Source organism: Rutilus rutilus, assembly GCF_951802725.1.
Source record: "Rutilus rutilus genome assembly, chromosome: 16".
Taxonomy (NCBI): Eukaryota; Metazoa; Chordata; class Actinopteri; order Cypriniformes; family Leuciscidae; genus Rutilus; species Rutilus rutilus.
The window spans coordinates 19,863,034-19,887,123 of NC_140224.1; the positions used below are offsets into that span (position 1 = coordinate 19,863,034).

Sequence of the window (24,090 nt, forward strand, 5' to 3'; positions counted from 1 at the left end):
CCTGTGTCCAAACGCTGCTTGACCAAGGCCATCAGTGATGTGGGGGAGGGATCATTTGAGCTGATAGCTGCTGTGAGTTAAACAGGTGTCAAATGTACTTGTTCCCAGAAACTGTGAGAATGTCCTGTTTGCTCCACACCACGTGTAATATGTTTAGAATGTCTTTATATTATGTGACAAGATCAACAAGTCCATATCCTATAATCAAAATGGTGCCTGGTTTCTATTTGTGCTTCGTGAAACTCTGGAAACACAATTAAAAACACAATCTATGATTTGAATAAGAGCAAAATGGACTGATCTTAATGCTGATGCACTTAGAACAGGTTTGCTGTACTCAGGTACAAAATAAACAAGTCTGTGTTTGATCTGTCTGATGCTACAGTTTGTGAAAAGGGTGGTTCTCCGCACACATCTACACTTGTACAAATAAAGGTTCCAATTAGAAGAGTTTATAAGTTTCACAAAGGACTTTTTATTTTCAAACATTTAGTTCTTTAAACAACCATGGTTCTGGCGCTTTACACCAGTTTATTTCTTGTTATTATCCTAAAAAAAAAAAAAAAACAATTATATATATATATATATATACAGAGAGAGAGAGAGAGAGAGAGAGAGAGAGAGAGAGAGAGATAAGTAAGATTAATCAAATCAATTTATAATCTATAATTTTTCTGCCAATAAAAAAAAAAGAAAAGTACAAGCAACTCCTGTAATATATGTTCCCTTGGTTTAGAATAATTGAATTGAATAAAATAATGCATAAACCTATACTGGATGTGAAGATCCTGATGTCAAAAAGGGAAATAAATACAAGAAAAGTACAATGATATAATAATATTAATAGTCTCCAAATAGCACAAGAAGACATTGCAGTAAAATAAAGCTCTGAAAGTGCCTAATGATATGTAGGCTATGCAAGGCCCGTTTGACATGCAAAGGTCTAGGCAAATATTATACTGTGTTTTAACTTGATAAAGTGCCATGGAAATAGTCAAACCTATCAATTCAATCATGTGCAGGAAACACACCATTGCAATGTCTGCATATTTCTTTCTTGCAAAATAATATCATAATATAAGCTAAATAAACGGATTAATGTTTATAAATAGAAAGTCTCCTAATGCAATGCACCAGAGTATGTGATTTGCATTGGCTTTAAAATAAAAGCATGCAGTGCATATAGCACCTGCAGTATCACAGACCGCTTTTATCATCATCTGAAAGCGTGAACTCAGTTTCAGATCGCTACTTCCGATGCTTGTGCCAGCTCATGGGTGACTCGAGAAGAAACAGATCCCTCCTTTGATTGGCCACAAAAGCGCTACGTGGACATCGAGCAGCAACAGGTAGAGCGCGTGACCGTTATCATTTCATTCTGACTGCGGCTGCCAGGACGACAACAGCGCTTCACGTCAACGTATTATCGCTCTTCGCAAGCCTCTTATCGCGCAAACATCATCTCGAGTTTGGTGGAAATTTATTTTGAGGTAAGCAAAACTTTTTTCCTCCACCCGAAAGCAGGGATGAATGATTGACAGCTTATAACAGCAGCGACAACGTGTAGTGACGATGATGTTGTACACTTGATGAATCTAGTATACCAGCATGGCTTAATATGATCAATTTCATTTTCAATTTATATTTTTTAACTATTGAACAGAGCTGGTATGAATGATATGCTACCAATAGGGATAAATATTACACATTATCCTAAAGTATGTCTTCAAATCTCATGCTAAAACCATTTTAAGCTTATCAAGTATACAGAGAGCACTCGAGACATTATTCTTCATATAGTCTAGCAGCAGCATATCATTTTCAGTGTCCACATTATTAAAGCCATTTATTCTGATATATGATTTGATTTTTTTAGCATGTTCATTTCCTCAAATCAAATGTGAATTATAATATTCTAGGGCCTACACCAGGGTGTGGGGGAGTCAAGCATGAAGTCCAAAGGAAAGGGGTCAAAGCGGGGCAGGCAGTCTTGGGAAGAGCAGGACGACCCAGACTTTACGCTGGAAACAGAGCCAGGTTCCAGCGAGCAGGAGGGTTCAGAGGCGTCCGTGAGGCTGGGTGGGACGTGGAGAACGTTGAGGGACGAGGGGCATGGTCGTACCCGCGTGGGCACGCGCCGCAGGCGGCAGCACAGCAACGCTAAGGAACGCAACGTCCGCAGACTGGAGAGTAACGAGAGAGAGAGGCAGAGGATGCACAAACTCAACAACGCCTTTCAGGCCCTACGGGAGACCATTCCTCATGTCAAAACAGATAAGAAACTTTCCAAGATCGAGACTCTCACGCTAGCCAAGAATTACATCAAGGCCTTAACCACCATTATCTTGGGCATGTCGAATGCCTGCATGCCTCACGCCGAGAGTCACATGGAGACTAACGCCTCCCGGATCCTCCAGTGCTATCAGCAGCATCTACAAGAGGAGGGAGAGGAAGACCTGTCCAACTATCTGAGCCAAATCCACAGCTTCAGTCAGGGCAGCTAACACACACTTGCCACAGAACAGACTCAGTGAGCACTAAATGACAGGTGTAAATTTGTGCACGCTACATGAATGATGATGAATACCAGCTCTTTAGACTCACGAAAAGGTCCATTCGAGTTTACAAGCTAAAGCTGGCCCATAAATAGACTCGTTTATGTATACAATATGCAGAGTTTATAACAACATGTTACCCACAAACAATGTGATCTAGCTTTATTGTTAGCTAGTGACTCTTTGGAGTCATTATGAAGACACATAATCTACTGGTTCTTAATGTAGTTCACCCAAAATGACACAAAAGATGTCCATAGTGAAACTGAATGGGGTCCAAAACAACACCGGACCCCCTGATTTTCATTGTGTGGACAAATATCTTCTTTTGTGTTCTGCAAAATAGCTTTGAAACAGATGACATAATTTTCATTTTTGGGTGAACTATCCTTTTAAAAGGGTAAGCTTTTCATATTAAAAATGCAAAGCTGTGGAACAGATTTCATATTTATTGAGAGGACACAAACCATGCACATATGACACCGAGAGGACTCCACTGTCCTTACCCTGTTATTTGTCTACATTTAATCATTTAAAACTATATTATCATTTTCTTTTTCCAGCAGTTTCTCTCATGTCTGCATATCATTTCTTTATATGTACAGAAGCAACCTTAAATAATGCCCATAAAGGATGTCACACAATTGACGCAGTTTCACATTAGGACCATTATTACTCATAAATAATCAAAATTTATACATCTACATATACAACATAACAGCAGAATTGGAATAAAACTAACTATTCATCCTGATAAAAACCATTTGGAAAGATTTAGTATAAATACTGTTACTTTCTGAAATTTGTGCTGCCTTTTTAACAGAATTATACCACATAAATGAAATATGCAGACATCCTGAGAAAAGAAACGATTCACAAAATGGACTTCACATTGCCAAGCCAAAACTAAATACAGCTAAAGTGTCCGAACTTGCACTACCATTCAAAACTTTGGGGTGGGTAGAATTTGTTTTCTATTTTAATATATTTTCAAATGTAATTTATTCCTGTGATGGTGAAAATGAAGCAGCCTTCAGATCCAGTCTTCAGTGTCACAAGATCTTTCAGAAATCATTCTTAATATGCTGATTTGGTGCTCAAGTGACATGGTTTCATATTATCAATGTTGTGCTGCTTTAATGTTTTGTAGAAACCCTGAAACATATTTCTTGCAGGATTCTTTGATGAAGAGAAAGAAATAGAAATTAATTTATTTGAAATAGAAATCTTTACTCTCTCTTTTGGCCAATTTAATGCATCCCTGCTGAATAAAAGCATATATTTATTTCCCCCAAAATAATTCTTACTGACCCCGAACTTTGGAAATGTGGTGTATGTGTACAGTATCACTTGTGCTGTCTCAGCTTTGAGTAAGAACCATAAATAACCAATAACCTGATACAAGCAGCTGATGAAAGTATTACAGAATTTTTTACGACACTGGAGCCGAGCTGCAAAATCCCAGACGCAGCTGTTTGTTTAAAACTGTTTTGTGTGTGATGTTCAATATAAAATGCTTGTAGATGACCTTCAGCAGCTTACACTGTGACATTTTTGTATTTCAAATAAAGAATTAAAAAAATAAAAGCTAATGGGCATTCTTGATGTGATCTAACCAAAAGTGCCATGTAATAAAACCTAATGACGAATGATGGGAGTTTTAAAAAGGAGAGGGCATTACTGGAAGTGGCCTCATTATCCAAGAGAGCCCCCAAAACAAGAAAAACAAATTGCTCAAGCTAACTGGGGAATGTGAATTCAAAATACACAGTCATCTACATGTGCGGGAACTTGAGACGAATGATTTTCTTTTGAGTGCAAATGATTAACTCCACTCTATACAACAGAAGCGCTACAGTAAGGAAACAATTTATGGCTACAGTAGAGACGGTTAGCATGAAGAGCTCAGCTGTTTGACTAACAGCCCACTGGGGTTCCGTTCATCTCTGGCCGGTCACTGGTTTGCAGTGGACTGCGTGTTGCCGTTCGGTTGCTTCCACTGTCAGTCAGGGATGGCATCAGGATACGAGGTGCCTCCATGGCATTTCCTCTGACTGTTATGTGATCCCATCCACCCTGATAGAAACAGATCATTTCTTATTTTCTATCCGTTCTGTACTGAACATAAACATGACATCAGCAGTGCTCACCCCAATGCCATAATCCCACGAGTGTCCCTTTGGTTCCATCGGCAGCACCCCCAGCCGGCGACACACAGTGCCACAGCTCAAACTGTGACTGCCCTGCACTTTATCCGCAATAATCCACACCTTAGGAAAGACACACACATCTGGCATTTAGCAGAGCAGAAAACCTAGAATAGTTAGGCTGCAACAACTAGTTACAAGGAAATGGTCTAGACCTGGTCCAGAGGTCCAACGGACACTTTGCGCACGTTATTGGAGATGTGCTCCCATGATGAGCCCTGAGGGTAACTGGGGGTCACACCATGTCTGTACCACAGGTTACCTGCTCATACAAAACCACACATATAATAACTACTATAGCAATTATTGCCATTTTTATTTGACAGTTTTAAATAAAGATCATGTATAGCACTGCCAATTTGCTTTAGACTGCACAGTAAGCATGGATTCTTCTAGATTATTATTATTTTTTTTATTTATTTTTGGCAATGATGATTATTTATGTGTATCTATGTCCTATTATTTTCAGTATTATATTATATTATCATAATAACTATATGCATTACTATTTAAAAGTCCATTTAAAAAAAAAAAAAGCTCAAAAAGGCTACATTAATTTTGATGAAAAAAACCCAGTAAAAACAGTAATAATGTGAAATATTACTTATTTAAAGAAGTCTATTTATATTAATATATATTTAAATTTAAATTTAATTTAATTTAATTAAAAAATATTTTTTTCATAGAAACCATGATACAATTCTTTCAAGATTCTTTGATGAATAGAACATTCAAATGAACAGCATTTATTTGAAATATAAATCTTTTGTAACATTATAAATGAGTCCTTGCTAAAAAAAAAAAAAAAAAGGTGTGTGTGTCACATTCACCGTCTGTCATCGTCCTGTCTGCACTACAGTTCCCAGAATCCTCCTTGTTTCCACACCTGTTCTCACTCCCTTCATTACCCGCCTGTTCGTCATCATCATCATCTGCATCACCTGTCTTGTGTTCATCTGTCTGTGTATTTAAGTTCCTTCTGTTCACTCATCACTTGTCGATCAATGTTTAATGTTAGGTTCCTGTTCTGAGCACACGCTCCCTGTTTTTTGTGTATCTGTTATACTTGAGAATTAAAACCTTGGAATACTTCATCTTCGAGTTCGCCTCCTACTTCATCCCACCCAGGAAGCCTGACAGATTGACCGACCTAAAAAATAAAGAGAATATGGGGAGATTGATTGCGGGGATCCTCTGGCCCCGAGCTCGTAAGCTGGTGTCGAACAGTGCAGACCTGGCTTTGAAGATGTTCGACCCAGCCTTCATGTCAGTCAGAAAAGCCATTGAACACGCCGGTCCAGCCGAGCCTGCACTTCACGCCAGTCCAGCCGAGCCTGCACTTCACGCCAGTCCAGCCGAGCCTGCACTTCACGCCAGTCCAGCCGAGCCTGCACTTCACGCCAGATCTGCCGAAGCCAAGGCAGTATGCGTCATGCCCGCCGCCCCTGAGACTGTGAGCGTTATGCCTGCTGCGCCTGTGACAGACAGCGTCATGCCCGCAGAGCTTTTGTTTTCTTTTATTCCGTCGACCCTGAAGCTCCCTTCACCGCTGGTTCCGTCCAGCTCAAAGCCTTCACCGCTGGTTCCGCCCAGCTCAGAGCCCTCTTTGCCGCTGGTTCCGCCCAGCTCAGAGCCCTCTTCGCCGCTGGTTCCGCCCAGCTCAGAGCCCTCTTCGCCGCTGGTTCCGCCCAGCTCAGAGCCCTCTTCGCCGCTGGTTCCGCCCAGCTCAGAGCCCTCTTCGCCGCTGGTTCCGCCCAGCTCAGAGCCCTCTTCGCCGCTGGTTCCGCCCAGCTCAGAGCCCTCTTCGCCGCTGGTTCCACCCAGCTCAGAGCCCTCTTCGCAGCTGGTTCCGCCCAGCTCAGAGCCCTCTTCGCCGCTGGTTCCGCCCAGCTCAGAGCCCTCTTCGCCGCTGGTTCCGCCCAGCTCAGAGCCCTCTTCGCCGCTGGTCCCGCCCAGCTCAGAGCCCTCTTCGCCGCTGGTCCTGCCCAGCTCAGAGCCCCCTTCGCCGCTGGTCCCGCCCAGCTCAGAGCCCCCTTCGCCGCTGGTCCCGCCCAGCTCAGAGCCCCCTTCGCCGCTGGTCCCGCCCAGCTCAGAGCCCTCTTCGCCGCTGGTCCCGCCCAGCTCAGAACCCTCTTCGCCGCTGGTCCCGCCCAGCTCAGAACCCTCTTCGCCGCTGGTCCCGCCCAGCTCAGAGCCCTCTTCGCCGCTGGTTCCGCCCAGCTCAGAGCCTTCTTCGCCGCTGGTCCCGCCCAGCTCAGAGCCCTCTTCGCCGCTGGTCCCGCCCAGCTCAGAGCCCTCTTCGCCGCTGGTCCCGCCCAGCTCAGAGCCCTCTTTGCCGCTGGTTCCGCCCAGCTCAGAGCCCTCTTCGTCGCTGGATCTGCCCAGCACCGAGCCCTCGTCGCTGGATCTGCCCAGCACCGAGCCCTCGTCGCTGGATCTGCCCAGCACCGAGCCCTCTCTAGTACCCGGGACTTTTCCCAAGTATTTTTTGGGGGGGGGCCATAGGGCTCCGCCATGGCCACCTGAAGGGTCTTCACCACCATGGCCACCTGAAGGGTCTTCACCACCATGGCCACCTGAAGGGTCTTCACCGCCGTGGCCACCTGAAGGGTCTTCTCCGCCATGGCCACCTGAAGGGTCTTCTCCGCCGTGGCCACCTGAAGGGTCTTCACCGCCGTGGCCACCTGAAGGGTCTTCACCGCCGTGGCCACCTGAAGGGTCTTCTCCGCCATGGCCACCCGAAGGGTCTTCTCCGCCATGGCCACCCGAAGGGTCTTCTCCGCCATGGCCACCCGAAGGGTCTTCTCCGCCATGGCCACCCGAAGGGTCTTCTCCGCCATGGCCACCCGAAGGGTCCGCACCGCCTTGGCCACCCGAAGGGTCCGGACCGCCATGGCCACCCGAAGGGTCCTCACTGCCGTGGTCGCCTGAGGGGACATCACCGCCCTGGCCACCCGAAGGGTCCTCTCCGCCGTGGCCACCCGAAGGGTCCTCACCGCCGTGGCCGCCCGAGGGGTCGTCTCTGTCCTGGCCACGCCCACAGCCTGCTCCACCGTGACCACACCCACAGTCTGCTCCGCCCTGGAGGCTTCCTGCCTTGTCTCCCTTGCCTTGTCTTCCCCGTCAGCCTCCAGGGCGCCCACCCTCCCACCCCTTTGGTCTTTCTACGGCGCGAGGACGCGCCTACCGGGAGGGGGGAGTAATGTCACATTCACCGTCTGTCATCGTCCTGTCTGCACTACAGTTCCCAGAATCCTCCTTGTTTCCACACCTGTTCTCACTCCCTTCATTACCCGCCTGTTCGTCATCATCATCATCTGCATCACCTGTCTTGTGTTCATCTGTCTGTGTATTTAAGTTCCTTCTGTTCACTCATCACTTGTCGGTCAATGTTTAATGTTAGGTTCCTGTTCTGAGCACACGCTCCCTGTTTTTTGTGTATCTGTTATACTTGAGAATTAAAACCTTGGAATACTTCATCTTCGAGTTCGCCTCCTACTTCATCCCACCCAGGAAGCCTGACAGTGTGTGTATATATATATATATATATATATATTTTTTTTTTTTTTGGCAAGGACTCATTTATATCTATCAATCTATTCATATACATATATAAAGCCTTTATGTATAATGCATAATAAAGGTATTCATTATGTATATCTATCATATATATCTATATATATATATATATATATATATATAACTTAACCAAAGTTTCCTTGTTACATTGATTGTTCGTGTTTTAATGCATAATATTCTCTAAAGGTGTAAATAGATAAGTATTAAAAGCCTGGCTTCACAGACAGGGCTTAGATTAAGCCAGGATTAGGCCTTAGTTTAACCAGGACATTTAAGTAGCTTTTATAAACGTGCCTTAGAAACAAAACAATGGCACTGAAATATTTTAAGATAGACATTGGGATATATTCATAGACCATACAATGCATTATAAGGTGCATTAAAAGGCATAATTAACACATTAGAAATACTTTTATGATAAAGTGTTACCACTATATTCCAGTCGCCACTATAGTATTAACACCTTTTTATCAGTATGATGTGTATAGGTGTACCATTTTCATCCACTGTGTATACAGACGTCCTGCCCACTGACACCTGTTTAAGCTTCTGTCCGGTTGGAGAGGGGATGTGGTACCAGCAATCTCCTGTAAACAGATCAAACCTTTCTAATGCTGCTGCAGAAATACCACAGGCAATGCTGTGAAATCAGCATGACAGGAATGACTTGCATTAAAATGTTGTACACTGCTGCATATTCATGGGGTTTGTGATAGGTTATTCCCTCACCTGCCAGGTTCTGAGCGGACACAGAGCCCCTATAGAACGCAGAGCCATCCTTAGCGATGGCCCAAACCTGGTGAACGCCACCTATGGAAATCGACTTGAAAGGCTGGTCAGTTCCCACATGCAACCATGAGGACCCCTGCGAGCAAGCCACATCATGAGACAGGATTACATCATTCCAGGAAACCTCTCACAGTGATAATGCTAAATAAGTTTGTCCAGTATTTGTACAACATTAAACCAAATGCTAAACCAAATAGCGGTTGTCTAGAAAATCAGGAACTTGGCTCTTACCCCAGGTGTCAGTGAGGTGACACCCAAGCGGCATAAGACGTCTCCTTTGTTGCTGATGGCCCATAATGGCACCTGTTCCACTGTGCTCTTCGGCCCACAAGGCAGGATTGTTATGTCACTCAACGCTATAGGCGGGACTTCCTGCCAGGGGCCGGTTGTTGTGAGTTTACACTTTCTAAGGTGAAAGAAGAAGTTATGAAATTTGCAGACGGGAATTGAATTTAACCAAGACAAAAATTGTTCCCTTACGATTACAAAAAAACGATCTTTTAGTAATTTTGAGGAAGTGCACCAAGCCTGAATAAATGTTTCATTATATGCTACTAAACTGAAATACTAAAGCAATGCTAATTTTGGTTACATTTTTAAATGTTTTCATGGTCTTTTTTTTCCCTTTTTTTTTTTACCATTTATTACCTAACCTAAACTCGAGCTTTAAAGCAATAGTGAAGACACCAAGATAAATCAGAGAACATATTTTGCCATTGATTATAGCTTCCCCACTTTTGAAAAGTTCCAGTCACCACCTTTTTATCAGTGATGTGTAAAGCCATTCATCCACTGTGTATACAGACAAGAGAATCAAATTTAACGATTAAAAAAGTTATTTGAGTCATTTTGAGGAAAATCACCAATCCCAAATAAATGTAATTCTACTAAACAGAATACTAAAACAACACTATTTTTGATTTGCTTTTCTTGATTTTTGTTTTTATTGTCTGTTTCTTTTTTACCACTTATTATATAACATTTTTACTAAAGAATAACTAAATTAATTCTTCCAAATTTTAGTACGCTGGTACTGCACAGGCAAAACGCAGATGTTCAAAAGCCTTTAACAGAATCGTATGTCATAAAAATCCTTCACTTACAGTACTCAAGTAAATAACAAAAGTTGCACAATTAACAAAAAACTATGTAAGACATTTAAATCGATACATAAAAAAATAAATAGATAAAATTCCCAACACTAAGGACAATAGATACCATGATAAACAGAGCTGGAGAGAGCTGACTAAAAAATCTAAATAGACAAATCTTGTTTTTTAATGGAATATTGCAATATTTATTATAAATGATTTATCCATGCACATAATATATATATTTTTTATTCATGTGCCCACGTAATCTTTAGTCAAAATAACTTCCTGCGATCACATCTTTTCTCTTCTCTGATGATGCGTTCACTGGCATGAGGGCGGGACAACCTGTCACTCACATGATGTCACAGCAATAGCAAATCACAATGCTCAAACAATCCAATCAAGTTCCACCCTACATTTTTTCTTGTTCGTGAAGCCATTTCACTCGGATATACAGTACATCACAGTAGGGAAGAAAAGACTATCGCGACTTCTGTTTTAGGTCAATTTTAAACATTCACTTAAACAGCGCTACATACCTTGCCCAACGCCTGCGGCGAACAAAGTCCTTCAACGTTTTATTTCCGTGGTATGACCTAGAACGGCGAATGTTACATTCACACAAAAAAAACAAAAAACAAAAGGAGTTAGCTCGCTCTCACACGTGGTAATACTAAACCTGCTGCGTTTACAAGCCTAGGTAATAAAAGAGACCAGCAATGCTTATGGCCAACATAACTTACGCAGGAAAGTCAGCTGCATACTGCCAGCCCTCTCTGTCTGTCCCTCCTGCCACAGCATAGTCAACAGTCCAGTCTGACACCTGAAAAGTATCAACACATACAAACATTTGCTGCTATAAAGCAACCAGACAACATTCCTTGTCAATTTCAATGACAACTTATTTATGTATTGGGAGAAAATGGATAATGGCACAAACCCAAGTCCAGTGGGGGGAGGGTGGTTTAGTGTTGTTTTTAGTGCACTCCTTCAGACCGGAGGCATCGCTCCACATGTAACGGTCAGTAGGGAGACCCCTGGAGGAGAAACAGTGAGGCACAGCAGTGAGCATACTGAACATTTCTGGATTACAAACATGCTCTAGTCTATATTAACCTGTTAGTGTAACCAGAGACAGGATTCCAGCGCTGGTTCTCATAGATGTAAACACTCTTCATGTCAGTCTGTGTGTAGATGTTATCTGTGCTGCTTGTCAAACCTGTATGTGTGAGATAAACATGTAATATTACTAAAATACACGAAAAATGATTGGTTTAGAAAGAGAAGTGATGCATTTACCCTGAAAGAAGCCTCCTCCATAGCCTCCTGTGTGGACCCAGGCGGTGTGGTCATAGCCGATCCCCCACACCACACCAAGACTGTTGGACTCAATAACACGCAAATGTCCTCCGACTTGACGCCAGAACCTGTCCATGATAACAAAGATTTTGATTTCCTTTTTTTTCTGAGAGCAGTCTTTTTTGCCTATTCATGAATTCATTGCTGTAATATGGTAACAGCGAGACAATGGACAAACGTATCAGGTTGATGAATATACACTATTGTTCAAAAGTTTGGGGTTAGTACGATTTTTTTTTTTAAAGCAATTAACACTTTTATTCGGTAAGGATGCATTAAATTAAGTTCAGTGTCAGACTTTTACATTGTGACAAAGGATTTCTACTTAAAATAAATGCTTTTTAACTTTCTATTCATCAAATAATACTGAAAAAAATATTTTTGATAAGAATGAACTGATAAGAAGCGTTTCATGAGCACCAAATAGACAAATTGATTTCTGAAGGATCATGTGACACTAAAGACTGGAATAATGATGCTGAAAATTCAGCTTTGCCATCACAGGAATAGATAACGTTTTAAGATATATATATATTAATATAAAAATCTTTTAAATTGTAAATGCATAACTGGTGAGCATAAGAGACTTTAAAAACATCTCACAGATCCCAAACTTTTGAATGGTAGTGTATGATTAATTCTCTTTTGACATCTTCAAAATATGTTTCATCTATGTTCAACATTTAGCAAATGGCTTTTTGTCAAACTCTAAGTGCATTTTGGTATAAGGTGATGATGTGGATTTCTGATGTTGTATGATGGTAATTATTACGATTTATTTTTTCCATTTGTCATAAATTTGGCTTGGTGTGCTGGTAATAACAGCAGTATTAGTGACAATATTCTTAGGAAAAAATGCATTAGAGATTTGCTTGATTTTAACATTTCTTAGATAGATAAATAGTTAAAAGTTTACATTGGAGACAAGCCCAAAATATTCAATTCTGGCAATGGAACATTTGAAGACTTTTATTAAATTAAGTTTAAAGCTATTATAATACTTAAAAGTAGGAAGTTTGTTAAAAAAAAAACAAAAAAACATACAGATGTGGTCCCCTATTTGAAGAATCTCGCATATACACTTCTTCACATAAAATCAATCCATCATTTGATTCTTACATCTGATCACATGGTGTAGGGTAGGGAGATGCCTCTAGGTCTTTCGTTGGTTCGCTCACAAAGATGTCACCTTTACAGGTGACTGACCACATGGCTTGTTTCGAGGGAGGGCCCTGAACACCTCTAGAGTCACAGCAGGACACACTGAGCAGAGCCAGCTGATAGGATGAACAAACTGTCAGTCAAACAGCAAGGAAATCACAAGTTGTTGGAATTACATTTTTCCAATGATTCATGCTCTCTCCTCACCCAGTCATACATCTCCAGCTCTGTGGCAGCAGCCAGGCGGATGGGCCATCTCTGTTTGGTTCGCTCTGCTGTATAGATAGCAAATGTGTGTTTGGAGTCATTCAATACTGGCACCAGGATTGTCACTTCGTTTATGAACACGTGGAGATACTGGACAAAGAATCAAAGCAAAATAGAGGTTGAATTGATCAAATGTGACAATCTATACTACATGAAATCACTTTACAAGCACAGCTATCTTTCCTGTGTAGATGCACCACTGTTCAAAGGTTTGAGGTTGGTAAGATTCTTTAATGTTTTCGAAAGAAGTGAAGTACTGCAGGAGATCAGCAGAATAAATAAATAAACAGAAAAAGTGCGTGAATAGCGGTTGGAACTCTGGCTTTATAAAGCGGCACGAACGCAAATTCCACTGAATTGTTCTTCTTCAGACCGTTGACTTGTCACCGTCTGAGCAAGCTCGACATAGAAGCTCCTCGCCATAAGCACCTCTTCAGCGGACGGAAGACGTACAAGAATGAGGCGGCGTCAGAAGAGCTCACTGCAGCCACTGATTATATATTGTTCATCTAAAGTAGGGGTGTCCAAACTCAGTCCTGGAGGGCCACTGTCCTGCAGAGTTTAGCTCCAACCCCAATTAAACACACCTGAACCAGATAATCAGACCGGTGTGTTTAATTGGGGTTGGAGCTAAACTCTGCAGGACAGTGGCCCTCCAGGACTGAGTTTGGACACCCCTGATCTAAAGCATCACTGAAATAATGATTTGTTATGTTCTGATCTATTATTCTTTATTACTGTTCTATTTTTCAATGATCCAACAACATTACAAAGTGAAACTATTGCAGGCTTTTTTTAATAATAAAAAATATTTCCGGTATATTCCATATGATTTTTAGTGAAGTTAGTTAGAAATTTGTCGTTTTTAAAAAGTTTATAGGGGGGTGTGACCAAAAAACTTGAGAACCACTTGTTTAATGCATCCTTACTGAATAAAAGTGTTTAGTATAAAATATCAAACTAAAACCCCACATTTTTGAACAGTGGTATATTTCCCATTGAAACGGGAAATGGGTGGGACATATCAAGGGCTTGTACCTTTGTGGCATTAATATTTTTTTAGTATGTTTTCTCAGAAGAGAAAAAGCATATGTACATTTTAAATAACTATGTGCTAAAATAGATCTTTTAGTCAGAATAAATGCCATCAAAATGAATAAACATGGATTTTTATTCCATAAGTGTCTTCTCCTGTATGTAAGATTACCTTCTTCTCATCATTAAAGGTGTAGTAGATAAACAGAATTCCATCCTTGTTGCCCTCTGCTCCAGAGAACTGCTCCAATGCAAACTGAACATCCACCCATTTATGAGGCTTCCAGTCTCGCCACCACTGCATGGTGCCTTTCTTCACCCACACAGACTAGAAAGGACAGGAATCAGGGTGAATTATCAAATGATACATTTTCTAGGGGTAACTATTCAGTTCTACCTAGCTGTGGGCCACTGTGACAGTAACTGACTGCTATGACTATCAACTATTTTTACTATTCCGATTTCCGACTAACTCTCGGAGCACTTACTTTTGCTATATCAATGACGGTCTGGATATAATCAAGAAAAGGTACATGACAAAACTGGTTAGTATTGATGCAAAGATCAGATGAGGTGAACCGTTTGGTGTGTGAGCACTACCTGTTCAATGGCCTGCTCATAATGCATGAAATTCTCCATTTCTCTCTTGGAGCGCTCGCTGAGCTGCTCGAATATCTGTTTACGCCATGCTGCAGTTTGAGCAGGTGTGATGGAGAGAGACATGGCCTGCATGGAGGAGTTCAGGGCTGAGGAGACAATCACATTTGACACGGTCAGGGACAAAGTGAATCATCCAATTCCATTACACAGATTATACACAAATGACCAAGCTGACCTGTGGATGTAGATGAGTGGAACCAGTTGAGCTGTAAGTGACAGTCGACCAAACATCCCCCGCCACTGACCCAGGCCCATTTTGGATGCTCATCTGGCCCATAAGGCTCCTCTAGGGCCAAGTTATAGGTTGCTACAGAGGACAGGCTGCAGGTATCAGCTGCGTCTACTCCAGGTCCAGGTGAGAGGTGCGTCTGGGCTTCCTCCAGGTCCACATTGCTCCATTGAGGGTTCAGCCCACCTGATTGGCTAGGAGACAGAACCTGGGCTGGGGAAGCCCTGTCCTCCACCTCTTTTTCTGGGTGATCCTCCTCGGGAATAGATGGGCCAGCTGGGGGGACGTCACGACGACTGATCTGGCCTTCACGATCAGACACAAGCTCAGAGATGAAGCTGTCACTGGTCACTTTGGGGATGCGTGGTTTAGGGCTGTCTCCCATTTCAGGAGTTGGGACAACTCCACCCACAGCTTTTTCAGTCTCAGGGTCCGCATCACTCAACACTGATGCCTGGGACTCCAAACGCACCTCACCACCAAAGAAACAACCAGCGCTGCGAGGTATAGTGACACAGAATGTTAACATGTACAGTACCATAAGTTTGGAATCACTGAGACACGTTTATATAACTGATACAAAAATAGTCAAAAGCATTCAAATAATTGTACATTTTAACCTGTGATGCCAAAGCCCTTTTCAATATCCATCAATCCAGTTTAGAGTCCAGAGAACATCTAATGAAATGATCGAATCCTTCTTAATAAATAAATAAATAAATCTTTCCAGCCCCTCTAATAAGAACTCAATGGGAAAACTGTCATTATACCGCTTTAAAAATACCTATCATTTAATGAAAAAATATAAATATTATTTTCTATTTAAAAAAAGAATACCTGACCTGAAATATTAATATTATTTCTGTCACATATGACAATACATTGCTATTTAAAAAAGAATACATAACATTTAGTGAAACATTTCTGTCACATACTGTATGACAATGCATACTTAATGCATTGTCTTTTTTAATTACTGAATTATTGGACTGTAGTTGCATTACCGAAGTCCACTTTTGGTGGTAAAAGACCAAAAAGAAACATCTTTCTCAAGAAATGTGTCAGTTCATTGTTATTTTCAGAGATAAAGGCTGGTCAGTGCTTAAGTGTGTGCAGTACTGTTTTAAAGAAAGCAAGCAAACTGCAAAGTGTACTAACTGCAAATAGTCCTCCTTGAATGATTTACACCACCTGGTGGTGACTTTTTTTAAATGCAACACATTTTGCACATTATACACATATCTATTCTACACAGGCAAAAGACTGAAGCTAACTAACCTCTGAAGGCTGCTAGCGCTGGCGCTTGAATGGGAACGGTCACTATCTCTGGGTACAGATACAACCTTCCAGGCCTTCCCGCTCAGCTCGCTGGCAGTCACACCCTGACGGAAATACACCGCCCGGTCTTCAAAACCAATACCCCACACCTGAACACAGAGACACATCGGCCTTCAGAGATCTCAGTGTAATAACTGCTGAAATGGGTTCAACACTTATAATTCTCACTAGAAACACATATTCAATACATTGATCCATATGAAAGTTTTTTATTCTGTTATTTTCTGGCTAAGATTTTTCATGACATGAACCCAATTTGCCTTAGTCTTTGTACCATTAAAACATCCTGCAGGTTTCATAGCTCAAAACTCCAGTGCAAGACATTGATGCACCGTATGCCTCTCCCACTGACAAATGGATGAGTGAAAGAACGTTCGTTTTGACACGTCCAGTTTAAACCGCCCGTTTGTGTCTCTGTATAGACTTCAGAAGGATCCCAGCGTTGAAAACAAGTGGATGTTTGATTTTAATGGCGTCCTGGATCGCATCGGAGTATTATATGTTTGTTCAGAGATTTTTGTTTAGTAAACGAGACAAAATAGAAATATTTGTTGAAAAATTAAGCAGCCAATTGTACTGGATCTGACAGCAGCTGCATCACAAACCATAAGTAAATTATTCATAATGGTTTATGTGTAAATTATGGTTTTATATGGATAAAAACGTACTCATGTGCAGTAGCGAGTGGGCATTGATACTGTTTCCTATGCAATGACGTTAACCAATCATAACAAGACTTAAAGTCCCTCTGTGGATCAAGCTTTTAATGATGTTTATATGTCTATGTGGTGTTTTTAATATGTTTTAAGACAAACCATGTACAAATGCACAAGTCAACACGAATGCTGAGTATTTTCTCCTTAAAACTGCAGTGAACCAAAGACAGTCTCAAAAAAGAGGTTTGAAATCACTGGTGTTTCTGAAGTCACAAACTACCTTGTAACCAATCACGTCAACGTTAAATATGTCATTTTGGTGATCAAATATGAGTTTTAAGGGATACAATTACGGGCTACAGGGGGACTTTAAAAGGAGTCGCCCCTTAAAAACGGATCTTTTCAGATGCTCAGAATGAGGGTTGAAAATAATACAAAAATAATTCTGCATAATATATACATATATATAGCTGACAACGGGCAATGTGCATCTAAAGCGGGTAAAAGGACTACCTCAAAATTGTTTGAATATGCCACATTTACTGCAGCAGCTGGTGCCACTTTGACCATAAACTACAACAGCCACATCCATGACATCACTTACGTTTAGATGAATTTCATGTCATAGGATGTTATACAGGTCACTTTCAAATGCGTGTGAAGTTATCTTTTGCAGCTCAAAATTGTGTAAGTTCATAAGTATTTATCTCTTTATTTTATCTTTAAGTTTAAAAAAAATATTTTTATTAAACTAGGATCTGTTTCTATCACTTTTAATGACAAAAATAAAGGCATTGAACCAGATTATTTGTAGTGCACTGACAATATATTTTTATATAATTAGTTTAATAAAAAATTTTTTTTATAAAAAACTTCAGATAAATAATGACAGATGATTCCAATGTGTGTGCAAAGTTTCAAGAGTTGAGCATGTTAAGGGCCCTAAAAGTGCCTGAAATTTTGCAAATATTTTTTTTTTACCTTAGGAAAACAATTAAGCCGTTTGCCCTGAGGGCATGGGCACTAATAAAAAAAATCCATGTCATGACCCCTTTAAGGGTGAACCACCCATATGCTTATTCAATGGAAAAAGTACATTAGAGTCAGGAATTAATGAGGTAAACCATAGACAGAACATTACTAATCTCTGACCTGGTCATTGAGACCCACGTTGATCATGACCATCTCTCCAACCATACCTATCCAACCAGAGCCACAAGGATTATGGGAATTCACACCCCGTCTAAACCAGACCTATTAGAAATGAGAAGATGAGGAAAAACAAGCTAAGTAACAACAAAATAAATAATCAAAACAAAAAAATATGTCCAAACCAGTTCAAAATTTGGGGTTGGTGAGAAGTCTCGGCTGCATTTATTTGATCAAAAATACAGCAAAAACACTAATATAGTGAAATATTATTACAAATGTTTCTATTTTTATATGCATTTAAAAATGTATTTATTCCTGTAATGGCAAAGCAATTTTTTCAGGAACTATATCTGCAGTCTTCAGTGTCACATGATCCATCAGAAATCATGAGAAACCTCATTATCATCAATGCTGAAATATTTCTGTGGAAACAGTGATTTTTATTTCAGGATTCTTTGGTGGATAAAACAATTGAAAAGAACAGCATTTATTTGACCTTTCGTAACATTTCGTATAAATGTATTTACTGTCACTCTAGATATTTAATCTTGATATCTAATATTTAAGATTTTGCTAAATTTCTAGTATGGATAACACAATATGAATGAATAATATACTTTTTATAATACTAAAAAAATAACTAAGTAGGAAAAAACGAAGCAGTTTTACTAGTGGTCTCAGATTTTGGACCCAACTCCATGTGCAAGTGTAACTATAATAAATTAAAATAGGACTTACTTTATGATCTTTAGTGACAGCCCACACTACATTCACACCAACAGCTACGTGTACGGCTCCCGCTTCAGGGCTTGGCGACTCCACTGTGACCCATGATGACCCTTTGATTATAATATTATTAAATATAGACAGGGGATAGAAATACTTTATCTACTCAAAAACATTTATTAAGGTTACAAATAGTAACTTGGCAAAAGTGAATATACTGCACCACAGCACTCACCATTGAGACAATCTCTGCCGATGCCCTCTCTGACCATCAGATTACCCTCCCACTGGACGGCCCACACCAGGTCACCCGGCCCACAGCTGATCTGCACCACCTCCCCTGGTACGGGCACCTCCTCCCAAAAGGAGCCCTCAGGATTATGGTGGTTGATGTCACACCGGAACCACACCTGCTCGAATGTACAAAACAAAAATTACAGGTGCACAGGGTGTTGTTGGACATGGCACAGTATGTAAGCCTGGAATGAACTGAGTTCTGACCTTTCCCTGCAGAGAGACCGCCCACAGTGCCAAACACCCTCTGGGCTCCTCGGTGATCTCCCAACCACCACAAGTGATGTCATTAAACGGGTCAGGAAGAGACTCCGTCTGCACCGAGGGGATCTGCTCTCACATATAAAATTCACAGACACATAGAGACAAGTTTTTCATCAACGTTAAAGACAGCCAATGAAGATAAGATATATAATTGCTCTTTGTACTGGTACACACCTTGACCCATGTTTCCTGTGCCTTGTACCTTCTGTATCGTATCCATCTGCGGCGACGCACGCAAGAGTTCCACTTTTTGTCTTTTGTATAAGTGGCTGGAAAATCAATGGCATATGTCCATCCCTGAAAACACACAGAAGATCAGTTATGGTTTAAGCAAGTGAGAGCTCTCTTTCAGACTGCCAGTTTAGTTCGAAACACAGTGAAAGCTGTCATGCACATCGTGGTACCAAACCTGAGACTACCTGAAGTTGTTCAGCAAGTAAAATAACGTGCATGTTTTTTAGACAATTTTAATACATTCATTTTAGTGCTGTCAAAGCGATTAATTACATCTAACAAAAAAGATTTTGTTTACATTATATATGTGTGTGTGTGTATATATATATATATATATATATATGTATGTGTGTGTGTGTGTGTGTATGTGTATATATATATATATATATGAGTGTGTGTATATTCTGTATATACACATATATATTTATATACTTTATGTTTGAATAAATTATATAAAAGTATATATGAAGAGTTCAGATGCAAAAGCCTCTAAGTGCCATCTGAAATTTTCTTCTTGAATGATCATTTTTATCAAGCTCGTATATTTAAGTTCAGTAATTTCGCTTAAATAGCAATGAAAATGACCTATTAATTGTCATTTAAGTGAAATTACTGAACTTAAATATACGAGCTTGATAAAAATGATCATTCTAGAAGAAAATTTCAGATGGCACTTAGAGGCTTTTGCATCTGAACTCTTCATATATATATATATATATATATATATATATATATATATATATATATATATATGTATATATATATGTGTGTGTGCAGTATACACACACACACACACACACACACACACACACACACATATATATAATATATAATATAAATATAACAATATATATACACAAACATATATAATGTAAACAAAACCTTTTATGTTAGATATCGCTTTGACTATATATTGTATAATATATATATTGGCTATCCAATCATGTTTAAAGCATCAATAAAGAAGAAAAAAGAAAAGAAAGAAAAGGAAAAAGGACGGGGAAAAGAAAAAGGAGAAGCAATAGGAAAAGGAAGGAGAGGAAAAGAAAGAAAAAGTAAAAAAGGAAGATGAAAAAAGAAAGGGAGGGGAAAAAGGAGGAAAAGAAAGAAAAAATATTTTCAAGAACTGACTGACTACCCTAAAACACTCCAAGCCATTTTCAAAAAATCATTTTGTTTGTCTGTATGTGTGATTTGCATACTCTTTGTAAGAATACCACATTTGTAATAAAAAAATAAAAAAAAAATAATAATAATAAAAAAAAAATATATATATATATATATACTTATGTATGCATTTTCTTCATAAATTAAATTAAATCGACAAGGGGGAAGACAGTGGTGAGAAGTTTAGTCACTCTGCTGAACATAATAGCACTAAATGAATAATAATAATAATAATAATATTATATATATATATATATATATATATATATATATATTGACCCCAAAACCCTCTTAAAGGCATCAATACTGACCCCTTTTTCAGTGGTCTCTCCTCCAAAGTTTTCATCCACGTACCAGTCCGCCTCCCACTCCCAGTTGTCAGAGGGCAACTGAAAGTCACCCAGAGGCTGGTGCTTCAGCCCTGTGACATCACTCCACTGCCAGCGGTCACTGGGCAACAGCCGGTCCGAGAAGCCATCCACAGGGTTCCACCTCTGAGAGGGAACAGGAAACACAGTGAGTCTTATTCACTATCAGGTGCTCTAGGGTCAATGACAAATAAAAAGTGTAGTTTAAAACGTGCAAAGTTCGGTTACACTTAATATATTTAAGTACTGAGTAATATTAAGTAACTCCATGTACTTACTATAGGGTTAGGGTAGGATTAGGATTTGGTTGAGGGTTAGTTGCATGTAATTATGCATAATTTACTGTTATTACTACACCTACGGTAAGTACATGTAACATATGTAACAAGGACACCGTAAAATAAAGTGTTACCCAAAGTTCAAAGAATATACTCTTTGTATTCATGTTGGTTTCGAGAAACATTTTTCAATTGAATGACTTAACGACTGTAATGTGGCGTAAACATCAAATAAAAAGTAACAACATTTTCACATACCTTGAATAAATGTGAGTGAACAAATCGTAATATTTACAAAATATGTATATATTTTTTCAACATATACTTTTATTCAGTAAGGACACTGGTCAAAAAAGTGACAGCAAAAACATTAGAAATGTTACAAAAGATTTCTACTTCAAATAAATGCTTTTCTTTTGAACTTTCTAGTCATCAAAGTTTCCTAAAGTTTCTACAAAATTATTAGGCAGCACAACTGTTTTCAATGTTTCTTGAGCACCAAATCAGAATGATTAGAATAATTTCTGAGGAATTTCACAATATTACAATTTTTCCTGTATTTCTGATCAAATAAATGCAGCCTTTGGGACTTCTTTCATAAAACATTTTTAAAACTCTTACTGACCCCAAACTTTTGAATGGTAGTATGTGTGTGTATATGTATATATATATTGACCTACATGTCAGTCTGTATATTGCTATTGAGCACACCTGGTTTTCATACGTCTCCTCTTGGTAGCGGGTCGGCACATCACTGGCATGGACATTCAGGTAGATGTTGTTGTCACATGCGATGCTCCAGCAGCACTGCTGCACAGCTGTGATGCGCTTGAACTCCAAGTGGGCATCGCGGCAATGTTCCCACTGCTGTCCAGCTGTGGAAAGGCAATAAACCCTCCCGTACACATCAACAGCCCACAGGAGGGAGCTCGGCATGATGCACCCCCTGCAACAGACAAGAGAAAGAGATCTGCAGATAAACAAACGCCTCAGCATCAGTTTGTGGCTACAAAAAGTGTTTAGAATGAAACAAGGGCTCTAAGTTAATTACTCTCAAATTAAGCAGAATTTTCTCCCTACTCTTTCCTCTGCTTTGAAAGCAGATCTGCAATCTGCTGATTCTCATTACTGATCAGCAAGCTGCCAAAACACTGAAGGAGACCTGTTGAACACTGTTATTTTGTTGCCTCCTAAGCTATAAATGAAACCCAAGATCCCCAAAATACACAATAAATTCCATAAATCTCGAATTAAATCACAGACCAATCTTACAAGACAATGTGGTGGTACCATGTTAAGCATGTTATAGTATTATATTGTAATACCATGGAACTGAATGATTGCCATATTCAATTACTACATCAACATAGCACTACAAGGTACTTCAAAAAATACAGTCATTCTGTAAAACTGTAACTGAGCAAGTAGTAATTTGACAGATCCTATAGTAATAATTGAATTAATAATGGTAACGTTACCATGTAAAAAATGGTAAAACCATTGTATTTTTGTACTTTATTTGTTAGTTTAGTTCAATATGTTAAAAAAATGGTTTTATCAAATTATCTAATAAGGAACAATAAGATATTGAGAGCGCATGTTGTTGAGCGCTTGTTTGTTGATGCAGGTAACGTTAACGTAATACCGGTTACTAGCACGCTAGCTAGCAATGACAGCACGTAAGAGATAAACATGTAGAGTAACGTTACTTCACAGCAACATATTATATGGGGGAAAAACAAGAATACGACTAGGATACAGTCAGAAGAGAAACATATTAAAAAGAATGACTGCACCTGCCTGTCTTCTGCAGTGACAGGTTCATACATTAGAATAGGAAATGTACATATCCTAACACTAGTTTTGCATTCACAGTGTAGTGACAGTATATCAGCTGCTGTCCAGCGTAACGTTACATACCTTATCTGTGTCAGGGTGTAAGCACTGTGCTTATGTTGTCATTTTGAGACCATTCTGCTTTGCAAAATCGGTTTGTGATTTGCCCGATGTGTAGACTCAGTGATCCCAAACAGGAAGTGGTAAGAATTGTGTTGTGTTGCACTGGCTTATTGGCCCGGCAGGGGATGCCATTAACTCATGTTCAAAGATGATGGGATGGTTAAAGTTGTTACTGTGGTTCCCTCAAAGCGTACAACATTCACATTGTTTCGCTTTCCCACCCAATAAACCTCTACATGTAAACACGTACTTAGAAGATATATAGTCCCTGTCACAACAGAATGTTGCGAGGCAACAAAAGTAACTATAGGTTGGTGCGCAGTGATATATTAGGCCTTAAATATAATATTATATATATATATATATATATATATATATATATATATATATATATATTATACATACATATACACACACACACACACACATATATCCTAGAGTTAAAATCTGAATAAATATATATATATTGTTATTGTGTGTGTGTGTGTGTGTGTGTGTGTGTGTGTGTGTGTGTATATATAGGTGAAGGTCTGATTAACAGAAACATCCAACACAAATGTGGCTGTACTCTTTAGTCTCAGCCTTGACTACAGCACTGAAGGAAAAGGGCAAAATTAAATTACTGTTCTGCCATGTTATATGGTCACCTTATCCTTGCAGGATACACACACCTCATATAAACCAATTTATGACAGATTCAGACCATCATAAAAACACCT

General features: G+C 39.8%; 2 protein-coding genes across 3 annotated transcripts; one reads left to right on the plus strand and one right to left on the minus strand.

Moving 5' to 3' along the window:
* Window positions 1–1,363: 1,363 nt before the first annotated feature.
* bhlha15 (basic helix-loop-helix family, member a15) lies at window positions 1,364–3,012 on the plus strand. Its single transcript, XM_084433592.1, has 2 exons — window positions 1,364–1,490; window positions 1,920–3,012. Exon 2 carries the CDS (start codon window positions 1,950–1,952, stop codon window positions 2,502–2,504), a length of 555 nt encoding a protein of 184 aa, XP_084289718.1. The 5' UTR covers window positions 1,364–1,490; window positions 1,920–1,949; the 3' UTR covers window positions 2,505–3,012.
* On the minus strand, window positions 2,991–23,453 carry tecpr1a (tectonin beta-propeller repeat containing 1a). 2 transcript variants are annotated; one of them, XM_084433590.1, is made up of 25 exons: window positions 23,333–23,453; window positions 22,124–22,358; window positions 21,078–21,260; window positions 19,540–19,662; window positions 19,309–19,431; window positions 19,043–19,217; window positions 18,820–18,920; window positions 18,082–18,183; window positions 16,214–16,362; window positions 14,882–15,432; window positions 14,647–14,792; window positions 14,219–14,374; window positions 12,952–13,101; window positions 12,703–12,860; window positions 11,524–11,651; window positions 11,341–11,443; window positions 11,165–11,261; window positions 10,968–11,047; window positions 10,764–10,820; window positions 9,362–9,536; window positions 9,071–9,206; window positions 8,836–8,928; window positions 4,918–5,024; window positions 4,706–4,825; window positions 2,991–4,631 (listed from the first exon to the last, which is right to left on the minus strand). In XM_084433590.1, the coding sequence occupies exons 2-25, from the start codon at window positions 22,346–22,348 to the stop codon at window positions 4,473–4,475; spliced, it is 3,597 nt and encodes a 1,198-aa protein (XP_084289716.1). In that variant the 5' UTR covers window positions 22,349–22,358; window positions 23,333–23,453; the 3' UTR covers window positions 2,991–4,472. The 2 variants fall into 2 exon arrangements, with proteins under 2 accessions (XP_084289716.1, XP_084289717.1); XM_084433591.1 differs by having other exon boundaries at window positions 22,124–22,382; window positions 23,333–23,451.
* Window positions 23,454–24,090: the final 637 nt, after the last annotated feature.